The sequence below is a fragment of the Dendronephthya gigantea genome, unplaced genomic scaffold (assembly GCF_004324835.1).
Source record: "Dendronephthya gigantea isolate DGI-Jeju-01 unplaced genomic scaffold, DenGig_1.0 000065F, whole genome shotgun sequence".
NCBI classification, from domain to species: Eukaryota; Metazoa; Cnidaria; class Anthozoa; order Malacalcyonacea; family Nephtheidae; genus Dendronephthya; species Dendronephthya gigantea.
This window is the reverse complement of record NW_021163075.1, coordinates 902,129-925,744: the sequence shown is the minus strand read 5'-3', so window position 1 is coordinate 925,744 and position 23,616 is coordinate 902,129. Positions and strand designations below refer to the sequence as shown.

Here is a 23,616-nt window from a genome sequence, read left to right as displayed (position 1 = left end):
TAACTTTTTTAACGATACAGAATACCGAACTCTGCTATTTTACTTTATTAGTTGTTCTATATGAGTACGAGTTAAAATGACTTTAACATTTTCGTGCATTTATGTACAGATGGAATTTATGAGAAAAAAACCACTTAAACGAATGCACCTGCAGCCAGTGTTGTTAATGACGTGTTCGTTTTGAAAAACAAATTATTTCGATCACGAACACAGATCACAAAGTTTTCATTGGTCCTATGCATTTGCGCTCAACCTAAAATGTAACATAATGTAGCTAGCTTGACAAACGGCATTAATTTTAAGCCGAAAAAAGTCAGTCATAAACAAACAATTTAAGAAACGAATGAAACCATTGATTTTAAAGTGAAACGTACTTCTATATATAGATAATTTTTTGATATCCCACGTTGACTGCATGATTCAGCGCTAATAAAATTTTTCGTAAATGGTTTCTAGTATTTCTCGGGGTTTATTTTCGCTCGCAGCATGAGCATTTGCATAACAGCTGGTCTTGGAACTTCGCAACATTAAATATTGATTAAGTCCTAAGTGTCCTTATGATTCTAACCTGTGACATACATTTATATATATGCGGTTGTGACGACAGTTGGTCTGTTGGAAGAGAGGTAATTTCTTTATTGCAATCGAAACTGAATCGGCGCTGTTAAATATAAAGGTCCTAAAGCAAAGTTTGATCGACCAAGAAGGTTAGTTTTTTGAGAACGTTTGCTAGGAAAGTTTTTTGATACTTGCTAGGATCAGTTTAGGATCAGGTTAGAAAGTTTCTTTGAGGTTGCCTCTCCGTATTTTCTTTGTTAATAAAAACCAAATTAGGGGTCCGATTTATCGAAACTTGAAGCAAATTATCCCACACGAATTCTCAAAGGTCCGCGGTGAAGTCAGTGCCCCATATTTGTCATTATCATGCAAGATTGATAAAAGATAAAACTGCCCTGAATGGATTATTATCGTGCCAAGCTGTGCGACGATATATTCGGATGAAAACAAGATTAAATAACTCCTGGGTATTTGCACTAAAACCACCAGAGTACCACCAATTGATAGCATTTGAAAATGCGATAAACTGTGTTTTTAAGTTAGCGAACTATTTAGAATCGCGCACGTATATATAGTTTGCATAAAAGTACGAGGTTGCGTTGTTAGGTCACGGTTGCGTTAAAATTCTTCCATAGCAACGATATGCTGGTGGAACTTATTTCTTTTTTCTTCAATTTCTTGAACCTCTTTTATTTGAAATGTTTGAATTTTATATCTTAATTGCTCGATTGTAAAGCTAAAGATATGAAGAAAAAGCAATCTTCAATTTCTTGTACCTCTTTTGCATTCGAAATGTTTGAATTTTATACCTTGCTCGATTGTAAAGCTAAAGATTAGGTAAAAAAATAGCAGTGAAGTACGCTGAATAACTATGAATTATATGTTTTCATACCGGTTTTTGCGGAATATTTTGAATATTCAGGTTTCTCTGCAGCTCTGATATAAATAAATTGTATGCGTGTTACAACAAATATAACAGCCAATTGGCAAGATCTGCCAAGTATTTGCAGAGAAATACAAGTTTATACAATGAGCACAATAGTTTTGAAGGTCATCTGACAGGACGGCAATGAGTAACATGAATATTTTTGTAAAATACAACTATTACATATCTAAATACAAGAAATTAAATTTCATTAACCCACTCGTTAACTTATAGGAGCGAGTTTGAATCAAATTTTGGTTCAAACTTAGTTGAAAGAAGGAATTAATTATTAATCTATTGAAAAATGATGAAATTCCCTCTTGTAAATCAATTAACGGCTTTTCAAATGCTTTGTGAATTTTAAAGAGACATACCACCAGTCCATCATGCAAGCTGGCTGGGATCTGAGCCATTATATTGAGCTGAAACGACTATAACTCCCAGTTGCGAATGGATACAGCAGCTTTGAATATTCGTAACGCAACAACAGCATTTAACAATTATGTTTAGATGTTTCGAAAAATCCTGGCAAAAACATCCCAAGTCGCGTATGTTCTTCTAATGGCGAGCATCAATTTTGCCGAACCATCCAAAAGCTGCGACCCACTTCTGCTGAGCATGACTCGAAACATGGAAACCGGGCGTAGATTGAAATCACGTGCTTTTGAGAGCCAACCAATCAGCTTCGAGCTTGAATGTTACATGAAATGCCTGGAGAACTGTCGTTGTCTTTCATACAACGTTTGTAATGGAGGGAAACTGTGCGAATTGAATTCGGAGCGCGGAGGAAAGAATGCAAAATATTACGAAAAAAATGACCAATGTGATTATCATGATTTTGATTTCGAGGATCGGGTAAGTTTCAACGTCAATACCGGGAAGTTTGAAGTCAACATGCGTGTGAGAAATGTTTTTTAAGATTTTTTTTCACTTATTTTGACTTAAATTTAAATTTCGTCAATCTCATGAAAAATTATCATCGATCAACAGTCCAAGCCTATATATAGCTGGTGTTTGCATTATTTCTCAACAGCTGGTTACATACGCCTCTATCGAATGTCTTTAGGTAGCCAACGATTGCAAAGATCCATGTTGCAAGACGTCACAAGTTTGCTTGAATGGCGGGCGTTGTCAAGCTACTTGCATGGAGCATGGAACCCGATTTAAATGCCTGGTTTGCCCTGACGGTCACGCGGGAGAGCGTTGTGAAATTTTACCTAGAAGTTGCAACGCGTACAACAAGTCTCCAAATCGTACTCATGGTCTGCGATTAGTCTACGATCCCGACAATACAACGTACCACGTTTTCTGTCATATGAGGGATACTGAATCGTTAACGATGGTGATGTCTTTCTCCAGAGATAACTTGGAGCACCCAGCCAACAATCAAACCCTTAGAAAGAATTTTCCTGTGTCAGAAAACTCGCCCAACTTTATTAAATACAGGTTGTCTTATCGTAGGATGGTTGGGATACGGGATCATTCAAAGTACTGGCGATATTCATGTAAATACGACGAATCTGCCCTGAAAAGTAACGTTAAATTGAGAGCACAGTTTGTTTCTCTTAACCCGCTTGTTTTTGATTCTGGTAAAAGCAAAGGTTGCTCAAAAAACATTGATATTAAAATCAGCAAGAACGAAAAGTGTTTTCAATGCAACGTCTTTGTCATCCAGCGAGACGGTCTTTTGCATGTGACTCCGGAGGAATGCGACAGTGGATGGGCGAAGGTACCGAACTATAGGTGCGAAAACGGGGAATTAGCCAGATATTTTGGGGATTATGGCAGGTGTTATGACCCAAGCTTTTTGTGTACAAAAAGTGCCCAAGCAACAACTCAGCTCTTGTTTCATTAATATATTCAATAAGATAGTTCAAAGACGGCGGGTACGAAAACGAACAATTTGAAAAATAGACTAACCGTACCTTACGCCAGAGTGATTTCGTACCAGTGTTAGTATAGAATTCTTCTTGGATTACACCTTTTGCGAAGATAAAAATTGCAACCTTTAATGAAAATATTCAATTCGCAAAAGGTTACATTTTGAGTAGTGTGTGCATATAGGCTGTTTTAAAAATCACGTTTTCACACATGTAACATATTTAATACGTCATATATTAAGTCATTACCAGAAATAATAGCTTGTGTAGTAATTTGTATATAACTCTATATATCTTTGCGCATGTTACAGGGTTGTTAACCGAAGGAAATGCACAAAAAGTTATCAACTGCAACTGAAAATAGGCGATGAAATTAATTCAAAATTACAGCAATATGTAAAAATATGCATATCTTGTTCAATTTCTTGCAAAGTAAATCCGTTGAGTAATAAATATATTGGGGTTTTGCACTGAATAGTTTATACGTGTCATTCCCTGCCGTTTAAACAGAATTATATAGGCAAAATCAAACCTGTCGTTGACAGCTAAAATCATTCTACCCCTTTTTAACTTTTCGAAAATGCTAATCTATGCAGGCTTTAAGGAATATTATAAAAAAGTGCTCTGACATGTCGTGACAGATTTTGAAAAATTTCCATTATTTTACATCTGTTTTTACGTATACCTTGCATAGTGCTGTGGCGATGAACAACAAGCCGAACTACCGAAGATCAGCTTAACCAGTTTTTTAGGATTTAAGATGGATTAACTAGAGATTAACCAATAATTTAAGACATCGTAAACCCGGGGATACCAGGCTAATTTAACCGCAAATGCCTGCCACCCGTGCATCTCTATGCGTTTCTTATTTATATGTAACGAGAAGAACTGTTGCAATAATTACGCAGGTATATAGAGTTGATTGTTGACAAGTATTTGGAAATTTTGAGAATTTGATGGGTCATACTTATTCCGTCACAGACCATACAGAATTAATCCATTGGACATTGACCGACTGCGCGTCAAAATCGGGGTGGATTGGTGAGGACGCGCTTAAAAGGTTGCAGCGACTTGAGAAAATCTTGGAAGAAATAAAACTTATAAAAGATAATACGAAAACTCCTGATAAGATTTGGCACGTCTCACGGCCACGAGAGGACAAAATTATAAGGTACATGCAGAACCTGAAGAATACTAGAAAATTTAGACTTTTTGCAGATGCTGAAAATGTTTTATTTGTAAACTAAAACTTCTTATTCGTAAATTAATGTGTTTGCATGGTAACGGGTCCACTCATGCACAGGCAATTCATTCAAAAAGAAAATATTGATATTCTTATGCCCGGTAAGGGTTCAAAATTTACAGCTTTTTAGAAAATACGTTTCCTTTAGAGAGTTTATTATTGTACCGTTCCATCATATATATCAGCATATCATATAGCCACAGCATTTTACAGAATATTATACTACAAAATCATTTGAGATCCAAAGATCCAAAACCTGCCGGAAAGATTTTATATTTATTGGTATTGTAAAACGGTTCGACTACTCACATGCATGCCTGCCACTTATGCCATTTTTATACGTTGGGTTACGCACGGCATAGAAACTGTTGTAACTTTTTACTTTTGTACTTCTATTATAATAGATAATTTTTTGGAATCCTATATATACGTCGGCTGCACGATGCAAGATTAATTCAATTTTTCGTAGTAAATGGTTTCTAGTTCATTTCGAGGTTTATTTTCGGTCGCTGCATGCGCTTTTGCCTAACAGCTGGTCTTAGAACTTCGCAACATTAAATATTGATTAAGTCCTAAGTGTCCTTATGAGTCTAACCTGTCATATAAATTTATATGCGCGGTTGTCACAACAAGTGATCTGTTGGAAGAAAGGGGATTTCTTTATTGCAATCGAAACTGAATCGGCGCTGCTAAAGCAAAGTTTGAACAAGCAAGGTTTGAACAAGACGTCACAAGTTTGCTTAAATGTCGGGCGTTGTCAAGCTACTTGCATGGAGAATGGAACCCGATTTAAATGCCTGGATTGCCCTGACGGTCACGCGGGAGAACGTTGTGAAATTTTACCTAGAAGTTGCAACGCGTACAAAAAATCCCCAAATCGTACTCATGGTCTGCGATTAGTCTACGATCCCGACAACACAGGGTACCACGTTTTCTGACATATGGAGAACACTGAGCCGTTAACGATGGTGATGTCTTTCTCCAGAGATAACTTGGAGCACCCAGCTTACAATCAAACCCTCAGAAAGAATTTTCCCGTGTCTGAAAACGCACCCAACTTTATCAAATACAGGTTGTCTTATCGTAGGATGGTTGGGATACGGGATCATTCTAAGTACTGGCGATATTCATGTATGTACGATGAACTTGCCTTGAAAACTACCATTAGATTCAAAGCACCGTTTGTTTCTCTTAACCCGCTTGTTTTTGATTCTGGTAAAAGCAAAGGTAATTGCTCAGAAAACATTTCTATCAAAATCAAGGATGGAAAGAAATGTAGTCATTGCAACGTTCCTGTCGTCCAGCGAGATGGTCTGTTGCATGTGACTGCAGAGAAAATGCTTCTTTGTGACAATGACTGGACGAAGGTGCCAAGGTATAGGTGCAAAAATGGTGAATTACCCACATATTTTGGGGATTATGGCAGGTGTTATGACCCAACCTTTTTGTGTACGGAAAGTGCCCAAGCAACAACTCAACTCTGGTTTTATTAATATATTCAATAAGATAGTTTAAAGACGGCGGTACAAAAACGAACAATTTGAAAAATAGACTAACCCTACCTTACGCCACAGTGATTTCGTAGCAATGTTAGTATAGAATCCTTCTTGGATTACACCTTTTGCGAAGATAAAAATTGCAACCTTTTATGGAAATTTTCCATTCGCAAAAGGTTGCTTTATGAGTAGTGTGTGCATAGGCTGTTTAAATGACGTTTTCACACATGTAACATATTTATAATACCTCCTATATTAAGTCATTACCAGAAATAATGGCTTGTGTAGTAGTTTGTATATAATTCATTATATGATAATAGATCTGGACGGCACCGCAATAATTGGCAAGACTTTCTCAATACTTATGCTTCAAACTTGGTGTGAAAAAATATTATAAATACTCAAGAAAATATGTCTTGCAGAATAGATTTGAAGCTTGCACACGGCAAAAACGAACGAATCAATTTCTGCGGTGTTGGTCTGGACACTGGAGTCTTAACCGAGTCTATATAGATATATAAAATAGAAATATAAAATGCATGAAATCGTCGTTACCATGAACTATAGGTCACCCCGGGCGATTTTACAATCTTCCAAATTCCTCGTGTTAGGAAGGATAAGATGTCAATTCAAACACACGGAATAAATGGCGCACTCAAATATTTATTCTTCTTATGAACATAATACATAATTATATATCTTTGCACATGTTACAGGATTGTTATCCGAAGGGATTGCACTAAAAGTTATCAACTGGAAATGGCGATGAAATTCGTTCAATATTACAGCGATATATAAAAATATCTCGTTATTACTTGCAATGTAAATCCGTTGAGTAATAAATATATTGGGGTCTTGCACTGAATAGTTTATACGCGTCTTCTCTGCCGTTTAAACAGAATTATGGCACCTGGCTACCCAAAATGAGCTCTCTCATTGACAGCTAAAGGCATTCAACCTTTTTTTACCTTGTCGAAAATGCTAATCTACGCGGGCCTTGAGGAATCTTATAAAAAAGTGCTCCATCAAAAATATCTCATGTCATGACAGATTTTAAAAGGTTTCCATTATTTTACATTTATTTTTACATACACCTTGCATAGTGCTGTGGTGATGCACAACAAGCCAAACTGCCGAAGATCAGCTTAGTCAGTTTTTTGGATTTAGGATGAATTAGCCCAAGATTAACCAATAATTCAAGACATCGTAAACCCAGGGATACCAGGCTAATTTAACCGCAAGTGTAAGCCACCCGTACATCTCTATGTGTTTCTTATTAATACATAATGAGGCGAACTGTTGCAATTATTTCGCAGGTATATAGAGTTGATTGATGACAAGTATTTGGAAATTTAGAACATTTGATGCTTGATTTCAAAATTAATTATAGCATGTAAGGGTCAAACTTATTCCGTCGCAGACTATTGGGCTGTTTAATCTATTGGACATTACGGATTGCCCGACTGCGCGTCAAAATCGGGATGGATTCGGATCGGTTTCGTGAGGACACGCTTAAAAGGTTGGAACGACTTGAACATATCTTGGAAGAAATAAAAGACAACACGAAAGCGACTCCAAATGAAATTTGGCACGTCCCAAGAGAGGACAAGGTACAGAACTAGCAGAATACTAGAAAATTTAGACTCTGTGCGGGTGTTGAAAATGCTTTATTTGTATACTTCGTATTTGTAAATTAATATGACTGCATGGTAACAGGTCGGTTTACAGACAATTCATTCGAAAAGAAAATATTGATATTTTTATGTTTGTAAAGGGTTTAAAATTTACAGCCTTGTGGAAAATACGTTTCTTGAGGGAGTTTATTATAGTACTGTTCCATCATATAGCGTATCATAGCAACAGCATTTTACAGAATATTACTATGTACAAAAGTATTTGAGATCTAAAGCTCTAAAATCTGCCCGAAAGATTTTAAATCTAGCATAAGAGTATAGTTAAACATTTCTGATCGACCTACAGAGGTCTATTGCACTATGTTCGGCTTGACAATATGTCTTTCCGCGTTTGATGTTAAATGCATTAAGGAATTCCTTGGAGTTTAGGGTCCTTTGGATTACAATGAGGAACGGTGCGGTACATGATACATGGATAAAACAACTTTATTAGTTTATTTAAATATGGAAGACTATAGCACTGCTATAAAACTGTTATAATTTGGATCCTAACATAACCGAAGCCCGTGTTATGCAGTGGCGTAATTCCGAGTTATTATAATTATGCATGTCTTTAGAAATCTATTGTTTTCACAGTCAGTGAACACTAAATTATTATCATAGCGCGACAAATCGACAGGCTGGCTATGCTACTGATGCTATGTATGAGAAATTTGTTATTGCGAAAACTCATTAATATTTACTCTTATATACTATTACCATTACCAATCAGGGACCGCGGAGGGGAGGGGGGGGGGGCTGGGGGACTTTAGCCCCCCCCCAATAATTTTCAAAATACATGTGATTCCTTTATAGCGATTTTTATATGGCCATAATAATACGAATAAAAACTCCTTATAGTAAGTTGTGTTATCATAATTATGTGTTCACTATCCGTGTTGGTGAACAATGTTTTCATTGAAGTGTTTACAAGAAAAATATAAACAGATAAGTATGGTCCCCCCCCCGAGGGTTCACTCTTTCGGCTTCGCTAGCCCCCCCAATCCAAAAACTGCTCCGCGGTCCCTGCCAATTCCTACCTTAAAACAGATTTCAAACTAGAAAAACTCATCAGCATAGCAGGAAAAAGTATCCCAAATTAGAAAGACGGGAAAGTATTTGCAAAATATTGAATGGTCAAAATATCGCTGTGTGAAGTTTGAAAATTTTGTGATCAACAATTATTAGATGCAGAGTACTTAACTATCATGGAAATTAATATCTCTCAATAGTAATCATATACAAAGAAAAGTTGTTTACATCACATTACATTATACACTTAATGTTTGCTCCCGAGGGAAATAATGAGTTTTGTTTTCCCAAGAGTCGTCTCGGGAGACATCGAGACTCGATGGAAAACAAAACTACAAAACTCACTATTTCCCGAGATAGTGTACATTAAGTGTTTTGCTATATGGGAACAAAAACATACATGTTACACAACAATTTCATTAAAAAAACACTTTTCTTTGTCATTACAATATGCGGGCAACAGTTTTTCACTTGTTTCCCTGGCGGTAAACATTGCATTTATTTAAAGCCACGTGACTACGAATGAACCAATCAAATTGAAAATACACAGCATGCACCTATATAACAATATACATTACATTGTTACACAGAAAAATTCCACATCCTGAATCAAATGGATTAAATTGAGGCAGAAAGCCCGACATATTACTGTATTGCACACAAGAACTTTGATGATTAATTTATGACATCCATTTTTATGTATTCTTCAGGTGATTATTTCAGTGCGGGCGAAGTTTCAAACAGTTGGTGACATCGATAATGTGAATCAACAGTTTTATGCGTATTTTGTCTTGACTTTAACTTGGAAGGAACCTCGTTTAAAAGGAATGAAAAGAGAGGTAAAGACCACTTGAAAGAATGCATTCCCTGATTCGTTGATGTATTTATAGGAGTAATAGCATTTCTCAATGGCAATATTCTCATATGCTGATTCAATTTTATGTTACACCAAATAAGTTGGTATTTACAAATATCGAAATAACACGCGCAAAACATGACATCACTATTCAATGACCCACTTAATTAGACCCATTTCGTGCAATTCTGAGTGGTTTAACAGCTAATGTACCTAATTGCTAAAATATTACCTATATCGTTTCGGCGAAGGCATTGATAGAACAATTTTCGTAACATCAAACGTGTGGTGTAATAGGTAAAATGACGGCCATATTGAATCGCCGTTGTTACCATAGCAACGGTAATGACGTCGAACTTGTGGACAATTTCTGCTTATTATAATGTTCACTTGGTTATTATGTCTAGGAATTTTTTTTTCCTTTACCAAGAAATCTGCCAAAATTTAAAATCCAAATCTCGAGTTTTCAATATTCCTGAAATTGTAGGGAGCCACCCTAAACTCGGTTTACACTACACTCGATTTATTAGCACGGCAAGGCTAAAATTAGTACCCGTGCCCATTTCCTCCGTGCCCGGCCTCTGTTTCGGTAGCCTGTGAACTAAAAGAATTAGGCACAGTTACCCGTTTTAGCCGTGCCAATAAATCGAGTGTTGTGTGAACGGGGCTCTAGTCCCATACATCGTACTTTTTGCACTGGGTTTAACCTGGTTATGGACATACATGCATTCAGAGTAATTTATGTCATGTGTTTCTTTTAAACGATTTTTTTGTTTTCTAGGATGTTGTATGGAGTGAGCAGTGGGATCCCAGGATTAATTTCAAGAATCAGCTCACGGTAGACAGATTGGAAAAGAATCACGAGTTAAATTACGAACCCGGAGATGACATCCCGACTGTCAATATGTGTATATATTTAAACCTTATTTTATTGCACAATATAGAAGTCCCGTTTACACTACACTCAATTTATCTGCACGACACGGCTAAAATTGGTACCTGCACCTAATTTTGTTAGTATAATAAAACAAAGGCCGAGCACAATTGAGCAAAACAAAAAAGATGGCGGATGTACATTCTACCAGAATGCATTGCGGCCGAAAATCGTTAAAAAGCGATCTGATGTCTTTCAAGGACAGGCATAAAACAGGAAGTTATTTTCTTTACTGTGTTAAAATTTCACGTCATTAGGAGTTTTTCTTGCCATCTTTTTTCAGTCAATCATTCTTAATGCCCGCAATGCATTCTGGTAAAATGTACATGCTGCCATATTTTTCGTTACGGTCTATTGAGATGGGCACGGGTAGTCGGGTACCCATTTTAGACATGCCGTGTGAATAATCGAATGTGGTGTAAACAAAGCTAGAATGTTGCCACTATGCTGTTCCACCTTGCGCTCATCATGCAGTAACCCACAGTAACCCGCAGTAACCCATGATTGATACCATATGTGGTACCATATTTGGTACCATTAGTACCATAGGGGCGTAGCGACTCCCAGCAGTTACATTCATTTTCATCGGGCTGAAATAAAAACTTTAAAATGACTTAATTCATCGGTAACAAGCCCTAGAAAGCTGTTTATGTTCCCTCGGTTGTACTTTACGATAAATTTTATGCAACGCCAGTCATAACCACAACCTACTTAATTGAAAACACGCACAATGCTTTCTATACATAGATACTACCAGGCATTTGAGTACCATAGTGAGTGTAATAATTCTCTAAATTGAGCTATTTCACTTTCTCCTTATTCAAGATGTTTATGCCGCTGGTACATTCAAGGAAATCTTAGAGTTGGGTGATTTTCCATTTGATTACCAGGTACATGATTATCAGTGTTCATACCGTGTACTACGCTATAAACACAGAAATGATTAATGATACATTCAAATTATATGCCATTCAATTTGCATCTAGAGTTTATCCGTACAAATTGATTCAGACTGGCCTGACAACATTATGTCGTTTGAAAAAAACAATGAAATAAAAGACAGTGTCATACTACAAACATTCGCAGGTACGAAATGTGTTGAAGTAACTGCTAATAAATCACTAATCATAATCCAGTGGCTGATTCAGGAAAACGAGGACCTAATTTCAAATTGAAAATACTTTAATAACAACGCTATTGATAATTCATTTCTACCAAATATGATTATTATATACCGCTTGTCCAAGTTTTGGTGTTCGTTGCATTTCATTGGTCGAGAGCGAATCACGCGAGAGTGACGAAATTCTGATGTCGTCAGCTCGACCCCCTGCAGAGTGAGATAACGTGTTATCTCATGGGAAATAAGAACTTTCATCACGTGCGACGCACCTGGACGTGCGACCTTTAGACTGTTTATCCATTTGAAATTATGTCTTTTATGAATAGATATTTCGCTGTTTACCTTGTAGTTTGGTTTTCTTTGACAAGTGATATATAATAAAAAACGTATTTACAGAGAACTTAGAAAAGATTATGTTTTGTGGACCCTCGACCATCGATATTTCACTCGGCCTCGCCTCGGCATGAAATATCAACAGGCCTCGGGTCCACAAAACATAAAGTTTCCTTCGTTTTATCTCAGACTGGTATTAAACTGAAATTTCTTGGTATTCATTGATGGATGTTTGTGTACATGTATATATCCAATGCTCGTCTTCACCTGCATCAACGGTTAAAATATTTCACACTTGGGTTGTCACGAGTGGTCGCTTTGTCCTCATGTTGTGGCTGGTAGAGTCGACCCAAAGAAAAACAATTCCGGCTCACACAGGACTTACCCAAATTATGAGATCACGTGCCATGTCAAGAGAAAACCAAACTTCTATATGTGGAATGTTGCTCTCATTATGGTAAGTGTGCAAGACAAATTTGCATTTCAAGTGATAATTTGGTCTTCTATGCAACAATTTAGTGGGATGGGACACGATGGATGTCTTTTGTAAGAATATCGCGTTTGTTTTCGCTCTGTATCCTGGGGCTTAAATAGAACGATAATTAAATAATAAGCTATTGCACTTACAAAAGAAATCCGTAGGGCAGAACTGAATATCCAAATATCGTTCTAGCTTTGTGCCACTGCCTGTATCGTCCAGTTAGCATCGTCCCACTGGCTGTATCGTCAAGCTCTTTACATTTTCGTACATAATTAATTAATTCTGTTCAAAAATAAATGAGAATGAACCAAAGTTGATAGAATACTTTCGAGATCTCTATCTTCCTTTGATACACTTGTGCTACACGGATGAAAAGTTTTAGAAAATGTAATGGTATTTAATCATGGTCATGTTAAATGTGTAGGGACTGATTATGTCGTTGACGTTTTGCTCGTTTTCCGTGGACATCAGTTCGCCCGAAGACCGACTCAGCGTAACTCTGACTTTGCTCCTAACATCTGTCGCCTTCAAATTTGTGGTTTCCCAGAGTCTTCCGAACGTCAGCTATTTGACCTGCTTGGTAAGAGGTTTGAATTCCTGTCGGATGTCTCGTTTTAAAATGAGCAAGCGACGTGTCTATGTTGATTCGTCATTTTCAATTTCCTTTTTTAGGATCAGTATGTGATAAGCTGCATGATCATCCAGTGCATCATAGCGGTGCTCAACGCGATTGGCGGGAAAATATCCGAAGAAAATCAAGAGTTGTTTGATAATGCCTCGCTGTTTGTTCTTGGAGGAAGTGTGGTTATCTTACATTTAATTTTTGGAATTATCTTTTCTATAAAGGTAGAAACAACGGAACTAAAATAGGAAGCAAACTTCTTGACGTTTGATCAAATGTTCACCGTCAGGGACCGGTTTTATAAAACCTTTAACTATACACTTTGCATAGGGTTAGTCAATAATGATTTTTTGCACTTCACTCGATGCAGGAATATTCTAGAGGTTTTCAAAGGGTCTTAATTTCGAGTGGTATTATACACACTTAAAATTCAAGCCAGGAACAGTTGATGGAAAAATGAGTCAACTATAGGTCCTCCGGCAGGAATCGAACCTACGTTTTTGCGATGCAGGTGCAATGCTCTCTAGAATGCACTTCGCATAGTTGAATCCTAGTTAACTCAGAACTACACAACTCTGATTGGCTAATTCTGTCCTAAACTACAGGTAGTGTTGAGTCTTTTATACAACCGGCCCCAAAAGTGTAAGTTAATACTACTAACAAAACGTCCTTATATTAAGACAACGAGAAGTGTTTTTGTCTATTTTAGGCAGTTGTTTTGCAACATTTGATGCGAAGTTGTCAGAAGACGTTGCTTCATGCTTATATATGAATAAATTATAAAGGTAAAATGATTAACTTTATTATTTCAGGTTGCAAACAGAAATACGTTTCTGAATAAAATAACGAAGGAATATGATAGATTAGCCGCAGAATATAATGAAAGATGGCATCAGAAAAAGAAATATTTAAAATCGCAAGAACAACAGGTACAAATATCTTAAGAAAATTTCAAACAGATATTATATTTTAGATTTGTGGATTCAATTTACTGATTTCTCAAGAATCCTTATTAAAAAAGATTTAGTATACCGCTTGAGCGTTTCTATTTATACCGTAGAACAATTATTTTCATTAATTTTTCTCTCCATATTTATACCGGCACAAATATCTATTAGTAGTCACATTTAGACGTTTCAATGTGGTAATTCCAGAAGTGTCTCTGCAAAGTAGCTTCTTAATATAATTATTGTATATGCATGGAATTGACGAATACCATTGACAGATGAATATACCCTAAAATCATGCAGCCAGAAAACTTGAATCCCGTATAATATACCTGAGGGGAACTTTAACTTTAAGCGTTTCCTTGCGTGGTAACCGATTTGTTATATTTTCCCAGGACGAGGGAAACACGACCCCAAGAAATAGGAACAAGGAAAAAAACAAAAGACAAGTGGAAGATATAAGCATGGCGCTTGAACGGTCAAACCAAATAAATCAATGTTAACAGGTCAGTGAATAGTGAAGCCAAACCAGTAACAAACTCTTCGATATTCCATATTTGTAAGCATATGTATATTATATAGAAATCTTAAGAAAAGAATAACAAATTTCATATATTTTGCAAAGAATTCTCTTAAACGACCACCATTTTATCGAAAAATTATTGATGGAATGATGGTGGGTTAGCGAACCAATAATGTGTTTTGCGAGCAGTTTGCCATATCTCACTGATTATATTATTTCTAAGTGTAAAAGAAGTGTTTCTTTATATTACTGGATTGGCCATCACTTATTAATGGGACAATCAGGCTCGTAGCTAGAAGCTTAATTCGGGGGGAGGGTGTAAATTCCTAAATTCGTCTTATGACCAATGGATTGCTTTTGTACGCCATTGTTCCTGCGGTTGATAAACATGAATATATGAATATACACCCCTTCCCCCCCCCATTTAAGCCGTCTAGCTATACGGCCCTGGGGACTATCAACTATGTAACTAGACTTCTTCTGTCATTCACAGGTCAACTCATAACTGCTTAATACACTCTCATTAAAAAATTCTGGAGCCCAACAAAGCATTTGCATCGAAAATACACACATCAGTATTGTGAATGTGGCAACTTCTACCAGATAATAAGCACCACTATCATGCCGCTATGTTGGTTGCAACTTGGATTGAATAATTTGAATTTACCTGTAATTTAATGCTTTACTCTTTCTTAAGTAAACATTCTTAATTTTCTACGCAAGAGCTAGGTATATATAATTGTGGGCGGTAAAGAGGTGATCCACATCCCAGATAAAAAAGAGATAATCCGTCTCAAACTTAATGCAGTCTGCAAGTTAAAGCAGTTCTGTAGCATCACTTGTATTTGCAGACTTCAAATCAAATAGTCAATACCCAGATAGAGAGTTGTACATGGCCTGTTGAAATTTATGTAGAATTTCGTCGTATGAATGTTGCCGCTATTGTTATGACGGCATATTACAATTACAAGCGCGAAAGGCAAAGAGAGTATTTGAAATATACGTGAAATATAGGCAAGACTGATGTAATGCAATATTCGTTGTATAAACGAGGCACGGAGGCAGTGTCTACTAATTTACCCCTTTAAACGTATAAAACATTACTCTTTGATGCTTATTTCTTGCTTTATAAAGTTCAACAAATTATCTGACTATTCTCGATTTTCCTCTAACGGTTTTCACAATATAGTTGATGGGCAGGTTTTTATTATTAATTATATCAAACTGAGTGCAATTTTAAATTCACTGCATGGCAATGAATAACTTAAGCAAACATATTTTATATATAATATGTTCAAACAACATCTTTTTTTCAATATAACTTAGGAGCGGTTTACATGAGCCCGGTTACCCGAGATTCAACGAAGCGTGAGATGATTTTGAGGTATTGAAATGAGCAGATAACATGATCCTGGCAGTCGTATAATCACCGCAACAATAGCATGTCCTTGTTGGGTGTCATAAAGACTTATTTCCTCTCACGCTTCGTTTAATTTCGGGTAACCGGGCTCATGTAAACAGCCCCTTAAAATTGTATTAAGTCTAAGTATTTCGGCATCTTCTGACCTGTCGTGCAATTAAAACTATATCTAGCAGAAAAATTAAATTTGATAAACGGGGGACAGTGCATTAGGTATAAAATATCACATGATAGCTGAGGTGATATTAATTTTATCGTACGAAGGACAATATCTGAAATATAACCCTTTTTTGGACCTGAAATTACCTAAAGGCATACAATCTCTTTTTAACTTGTCGAAAATCTTTTGGAAATATCCCATGTCATGACATTAGATTTCAAAATATTTTCATTATTTTACCGCATCCGTTTGTATGTACCTCGTATAATGCTTTGGCAATGCACAAAAAGCCAAGACCTGCTTCTTAACCACATTATTTAGGATTTAGGATCGGGTTATCCTTAGATTAACCAATGATTTAAGACATTTAAAACCCAGGTTTGCGAGGCTGATAAAACCGGAAATGCCGCCCGTGGATCTCTAAGCGTTGTCTTATTAATATGTAATGAGAGGAACTGCTGCAATCATTTCGCAGGTATATATGCACACAGTTGATTGTTGACAAGTATTTGGAAATTTAGAACATTTGATGCTCATTTTAAAACTGTAATATCGCATGTTAGGAAATTAACACTTATTCCTTCACTACAAATATTGGTTATCGCTCAGTTTATAATCTATTGGACATTACCGACTGACCGACTGCGCATCGACATCGTGATGAATTCGGATCAGTTTCGTGAAGACACGCTTAAAAGGTTGGAACGACTTGAGAAAATCTTGGAAGAAATAAAAGATAACACGAAAACGACGCCAGATGAGATTTGGCACGTCCCAAGAGAGGACAAGGTACAGAATTAGCAAAATACTAGAAAATTTAGACTCTGATGTGCAGGTGCTGAAAATGTTTTATTTGTAAACTAAAACTTCGTTTTAATATGTCTGCATGGCAACGGGTCCGTTCACAGACAATTCTTGCATACAAGTATGATATTGATCTGTCGATGTCGGTAAAGGGTTCAAATTTATCGTTTTGTAGAAAATACGTTTCTTGAGGGAGTTGAGTTTTTTTATAGCACCGGTCCATCATTATAACGTATAATAACACTAGCATTTTACAACATATTGCTACAAAAGCTTTTGGGATCTAAAGATTCCAAATCTGCTGGAAAGATTTTTTATATTTATGGTCGACCAAAACAGAGGTTTATTTGAAGGCTATGTTCGCGAAAGGTGGCGACTGACTAATAAAAGTTTAGAGCCCCATAGCTTAAACGGAGGTGTTTTTCGGGGTTAATGTTAACGCATCCTTAACTTCTCGGATTACACTAAGACAATGAATGCTGGGATTAATAGATAGATAGAACGCCTTTATTTAAACACCTTTATTTATATAAGCCCTCGCCAATTTAATGGAGACCACAAATTTTCTGAGCTAGCGAAATCTAAGCTTATATTTTGACATGACTTAAATGAATCGATAACTGATTTAATGCTGCATGTTATACGAAGTCAAATGTACATGCGGTCAAATATAGCCATAAAACTGAAATTTAATAACATTGTTCCAGTTCGTCGATCAAGATGCCGGCGACAAATTAAGTCTGTTGTTTCTGATTGAATAAAAGGATTAAGAACGGATAGCATAAAACCCTGATCTTCATTAGTTTTAGAAAGCAGTTGAATATATAGTTAGTAGATGATCAATGAATGAACAGGTTTTGACGTTAATAAGAGATAAATATAAGTTAGTCATCATAATGCAGTGGTGTCGAATATTAAACTATATTACAGCATGATATACGAGCATGCATAAAAGTTAGTAAAAAACTTGTGTGAAACGAGAGTTTGGCTGATTTATACAATCATTAACATCATTCGTTTTTCCGCTGCTTCAAGCTGGAAATTTATTAGTCTATGCCTCAGCTACAATCATATATGGACTCTTGCTAATGGTTAAATATTAAACCCGGCGCTTCAAAACGTGAAAACATTACAAAATCTTCAGGGATTAAACCTCAAAAGTTACTGATTCTTCGAATATTTTAATATGCTGCGAATATTTGCAGTCGACTTTAAAAGCTTTGAATTGACATTCGTTTTATTAAAACTTAAATTTCAACATAAAAAACCCTTTTCAATAAGGTGAAGCTATGATATGATAGCTTTTCGTAGTTGGTTTTATCTTTCAAAAACAACATATCAAGCTCAATATGTAGCCTACAAATAAACTGAATCTTTTTCAAAACAGAAAATACGGAATAAACGAAGCAGACACCCCACCTGTTTAAAAGACTTGGTATAGCTTACTAGATTATATAGCTTATATAGATTATTATGTACTCATTTTACTTTGTAAAATATCTTTACGGAAATAATTCGGGATAAATGACAGTTAAATAATTTGCTGACGTTCTCGATTAAATACATCCGCCTCAGCTAATCAGGACGTTGCTGATTACCAGTCTTCTCTCGCTTTAATTCCGCGCATGCGCATAGCTTACAAAACCGTCCGATCGACCATGACTTAGAATTTGGAAAACTTTGTATTCTGCTATGTTCTTTCAAAACACTCGGGTGTAATAAATCTCCCAGCGGAATTAGTACCCTCGCTTAGCGCTTCGCACCGGCTCAGGAATTATGCATTTGGAAAACTTTCCGATTAACAATTAATAGACGGAGAGTAGTTTTGATGGAAATTAAGCCCCGTTTGCACTACAGTCAATTTATTGGCACGGCACGGCTAAAATGGGTACCCGTGTCCATCTCATTAGTGCCCGGCCTTTGTTTTGGTAGCCTGAACACTAATAAAATTGAGCACTGTGCACGGTGCACATTTTAGCCGTGCCGTGCTAATAAATCGAGTGTAATGTAAACGAGGCTTTAATTTCTTAGCTAAAGTGTAACCATGTGGAGACGAATGTAGTTTGAGTATTAGTAGGTGTTGATCATTACACTATGTTACAGAAAATTTCCACTGCATCCTGAATCAGATGGATTAAAAAGAGGCAGGAGCGCCCGGACTGCACTTGACATATTATTACTTTATTACACACAAAAGCTTTGATGATTAATTTATGGCATCCATTTCTATGTATTTCCCAGGTGGTTGTTTCAGTGCGGGCGAAGCTTCAGACAGTTGGTGACATCGACAATGTGAATCAACAGTTTTTTGCGTATTTTGTTTTGACTCTAACGTGGAAAGAATCTCGTTTGAAAGGAATGAAGCGAGAGGTATAGAAAACTTGAAAAAATGCATTATTCCCTGATTCGTTGAAGTATTTATCAGAGTGAGAGATTATACATTGAGATATTTTTAATTTTCTAGGATGTCGTATGGAGTGAGCAGTGGGATCCAAGGATTAACTTTAAGAATCAACTGACCGTAGACAGATTGGAGAAGCATCATGAGTTACGCTACGAACCCGGAGATGACATCCCGACTGTCTATATGTGTATGTGTTTAAACCTTTTCCTAATAATGAACAATATCATGCGCCGGTCAATAAAATAACTTGTGAAATTCATGAATAATTAATGAGTCTAACTTGCAATCATTGCGCAGTATTTTGGTCACATGTATACATCTGTAATTCTCCATAATGGTCTCATGTATTGTTAAAAAATATATTAACTTTGATGCAACCAATCTTAATTAGTATTCATAACTTTGTTACACACATGTCCTAATATGCATTAAGCCTAATTTATTCATTTGACAAGCATGTTAAAATATTCGCGGCCGATCTGCATGTAAATACCCATACAGATCAGCCGCTCGTATTCTAAATAGTACTTAACTCTTGGTAAATCAGGCCTAGACACCTTGTTATGTTCTCTAAGTTCTACCCAAACAAGGAGTTTCACCTAACACTAATCGTAGCTTCAATAGAGACTTCCAGAATTTGCACACAAAACAATAGCTTGGAAGCGAGGCGGGCAATGTAATCGATTGTTAGTGAGTTGTTTCTCATTGCCCAAAAATAAATTCGGGAAGTGTTTATTGACAACCTACTTTATTAAAAACACACATGGTTTTATGTGGATATTACTTGGTAATTGAGTACTGTATTGGTCATAATTCTCCAGCAATTGAACTATTTTACTTTCATTTTTTCCATATTCAAGATGTTTATGCCGCTGGTATATTCAAGGAAATCTTAGAGTTGAGTGATTTTCCATTTGATTACCAGGTACCGATACTATCATTTTCCATACCGTGTACAGTGCTTTAAACACAAAAATAATACATTCAAATTATATGCCATTTCATTTGCATCTAGAGTTTATCCGTTCAAATTGAATCAGACTGGCCTGACAACATTATGTCGTTTGAGAAAAACAATGAAATAAAAGACAGTGTCATACTACAAACATTTGCAGGTAAGAAATGTGTTGAAGTAACTGCTAATAAATCACTAATCATAATCCAGTGGCAGATTCCGGAAAAAGGGGACCTAATTTCAAAATTAAAATGCTTTGATAACAACGCTATTGATAATTTATTTCTAGGAAATATGATTGTGTACAAACATGATTGCAATTTAGAGCTGTAGTAGCTAATTAATTCTGACTTACCCTGGATCCGCCATTGCAATTATTTTTATTTCAATCTGTTATTCAACTGAAATTTCTTGGTATTCATTGATGGATGTTTGTGTATATATGCGAAGCTCGTTTTCACCTGCATCAACGGTTAAAATACTTTTGTTTCACACTTAGGCTGTCACGAGTGGTCGCTTTGTCCTCATGTTGTGGCTGGTAGAGTCGACCCAAAGAAAAACAATTCTGGCTCACACAGGACTTATCCAAATTATGAGATCACGTGCCATGTCAAAAGAAAACCAAACTTCTATATGTGGAATGTTGCTCTCATTATGGTAAATGCCCAAGACAAATTTGCATTTTAAGCGATGCACTTTTGATTTTTATGCGACAATTTAGGGGAATAGGGCACCACGGATTTCTTTTGCAAGAATATCGCGTTTATTTTTGCCCTGTATTTTAATAATTTCTGTGCAAAAATAAATTAAAATGAGCCAGGTGATAGAATACTTTCGAGAACTCTACCTTGTTTTGATCATTGGGTCAGTATTCACACTGGGTAGCTTGTACTATACGAATAAAACGTTTCTGGAGAATATGACGGTGCTTATAATCATAGTCTTGTTTGATGTGTAGGGTCTCATTATGTCGTTGACGTTTTGCTCGTTTTCTGTTGACGTCGATTCGCCAGAAGACCGACTCAGTGTAACTCTGACTTTGCTCCTAACATCTGTCGCCTTCAAGTTTGTGGTTTCCCAGAGTCTTCCCAACGTCAGCTATTTGACCTGCTTGGTAAGAGGCTTAAATCGTGTCGGATGTTTTGCTTGACAAAAATTTAAACGATGTGTCTATGTTGATTGGATTTCGCAATTTTTTTTTTAGGATCAGTATGTGATCAGCTGCATGATCATCCAGTGTATCATAGCAGTGCTTAATGCGATTGGCGGGAAAATACCTGAGGAAAATCAAGAGTTGTTTGATAATGCCTCGGTGTGTGTTCTTGGAGGAAGTGTGGTTATCTTACATTTTATTTTTGGAATTATCTTTTCCATAAAGGTAGAAGCCATGGAACTCAAATAGAAAACAAACTTGTCAACCTTTTATCCAAGGGTCATCGTCAGGAGTGTTTGTAACCTCACCTACAAAAGCCCTAAAATCAATATATCGAGAAGTGTTTTTGTTTAATTTAGGCAGTTGTTATCCATGTTGATATACGAATAAATTACAAAAGATTTATTGTTTCAGGTTGCAAAAAGAAATACGTTTTTGAGTAAAATAACCAAAGAATATGATAGATTAGCCGCGGAATATAATGAAAGATGGAATCAGAAAAAGAAACATTTAAAATCGCAAGAACAACAGGTACAAGAAAGGTTCAAACTTGAAAGAGACATTTTATTTTAAATTTTGGCATTCAATTTACAGCAATCCCAAGATTCGAAAAACTACTGAAAAATATTTAGTACCGTTTGAGCGTTTGTATTTATACCATCAAACGATTATTTTCTTTTATTTTTCAGTGCATGCGTATTTATATACCAATATATATTAGTTGCCCCCTTTTTACATGTTTCCTTGTGTTCCAGTAATAACAATAATATTAATTTCAAACGTGAAGTGTCTCCACAGAGTGGCTTCTTGATAATTAATGTATATTGGCATCGAATATCACTGAATACCATAAAATCACCAAAAAAACGTCCGGTATATACCAGGGACGAACTTTAAGTTTGTTGAAACGTTTAGTTGTGACATAACTGGTTTGTTATATTTTCCCAGGATGAGGGAAACAAGACCCCAAGAAGTAAGAAGAGAGAGAAAAATAAAAGACAAGTTGAGGATATAAACATGGCGCTTGAACGCGGGCAAACCAAATAGATCACTGTTAACAGGTCAGTGAATAGTGATACAAAACCTACCAGTGACAAATGCTTCGATATTCCATATTAATTTTTAAAACATAGGTATACGCTATAATTATATAGAAATTTAAAGACAAGAATCACAAGTATATTTCAAATATATTTTGTACAGAATTCTCTTACACGATCACTATTTTATCTGGAAAATTATTGTTGTTAGTGAACCAGTATTGCGTTTTGCGAGCAGTTTTCCATATCTTACCTCATGATTATAATTTATTATCTCAAAGTGTAAAAGAAGTGTTTCTTTATATTGCTGGATTGGGCATCGCTGATTGATGGGACTTTCAACTTTTTAACTAGCCTTCTTTTGTCATTCACAGGTCAACTCATAACTGCTTAATACATTCTCATTAATAAAATCTGAAATGCAACAAAGCATTTGTATCGAGAAATACACACATCAGTATTGTGAATGTGGCAACCTCTACCATACAATCACGCTATGATGGCTATATTAGTTGTCATTTGGATTGAATTTACCTGTAATTTAATGCTTTACTGTTTCTTAAGTATAAAACAAAATATTTACGAAGAAAATAAGAATTATTTAGTACTTATTAGTAATTATGTACATTGCATGATTTACAGTAGCTGATATATATAGAGCGAGGACCGTTACATCTCAATTGGCGATTTTAGTAGGCGTATATAGGGTGACCCATAAATACGAAAACTATTGAAATCACTCATTGTTAAAATTTGAATGCAGTGTGCACGAATTTTAGCCCATGTGGATTTAATGCAACTCAGTAAAATGCTAAATGTTTTGTGTTGCTAGAGAAAGGGGACATGTCGAAGGTCATGGTGATTGAGATGCTTATTTGTATACAGGGTGTCCCAAAAAAAGCCCCCCCTATTGAAATGAAGCCTTTGTTGATTTGAATGCATGATCAACGCAGTAGTGTGTAAATAGCATAGTTATTAGGTTGAGGCATTCAAATAAAGCGTCTTGCTTTCAATTGGGTTTATCATAATATTAAGGCAATCAGATTCTAACAAAGGC

General features: G+C 36.1%; 1 protein-coding gene and 1 long non-coding RNA gene across 2 annotated transcripts; both read left to right on the top strand.

The window, feature by feature from the left end:
* The first annotated feature begins 5,571 nt into the window (after positions 1 to 5,571).
* LOC114530711 lies at positions 5,572 to 23,020 on the top strand. Its single transcript, XM_028552317.1, has 12 exons — positions 5,572 to 5,981; positions 7,523 to 7,712; positions 9,518 to 9,646; positions 19,472 to 19,598; positions 20,272 to 20,336; positions 20,427 to 20,526; positions 20,866 to 21,023; positions 21,325 to 21,480; positions 21,571 to 21,744; positions 21,934 to 22,050; positions 22,468 to 22,580; positions 22,934 to 23,020. Exons 1-11 carry the CDS (start codon positions 5,572 to 5,574, stop codon positions 22,564 to 22,566), a joined length of 1,725 nt encoding a protein of 574 aa, XP_028408118.1. The 3' UTR covers positions 22,567 to 22,580; positions 22,934 to 23,020.
* Positions 10,468 to 11,662, top strand: LOC114530751. The gene is made up of 3 exons (XR_003687787.1): positions 10,468 to 10,571; positions 11,423 to 11,487; positions 11,584 to 11,662. It is a non-coding gene; the product is annotated as an uncharacterized LOC114530751 (long non-coding RNA).
* Positions 23,021 to 23,616: the final 596 nt, after the last annotated feature.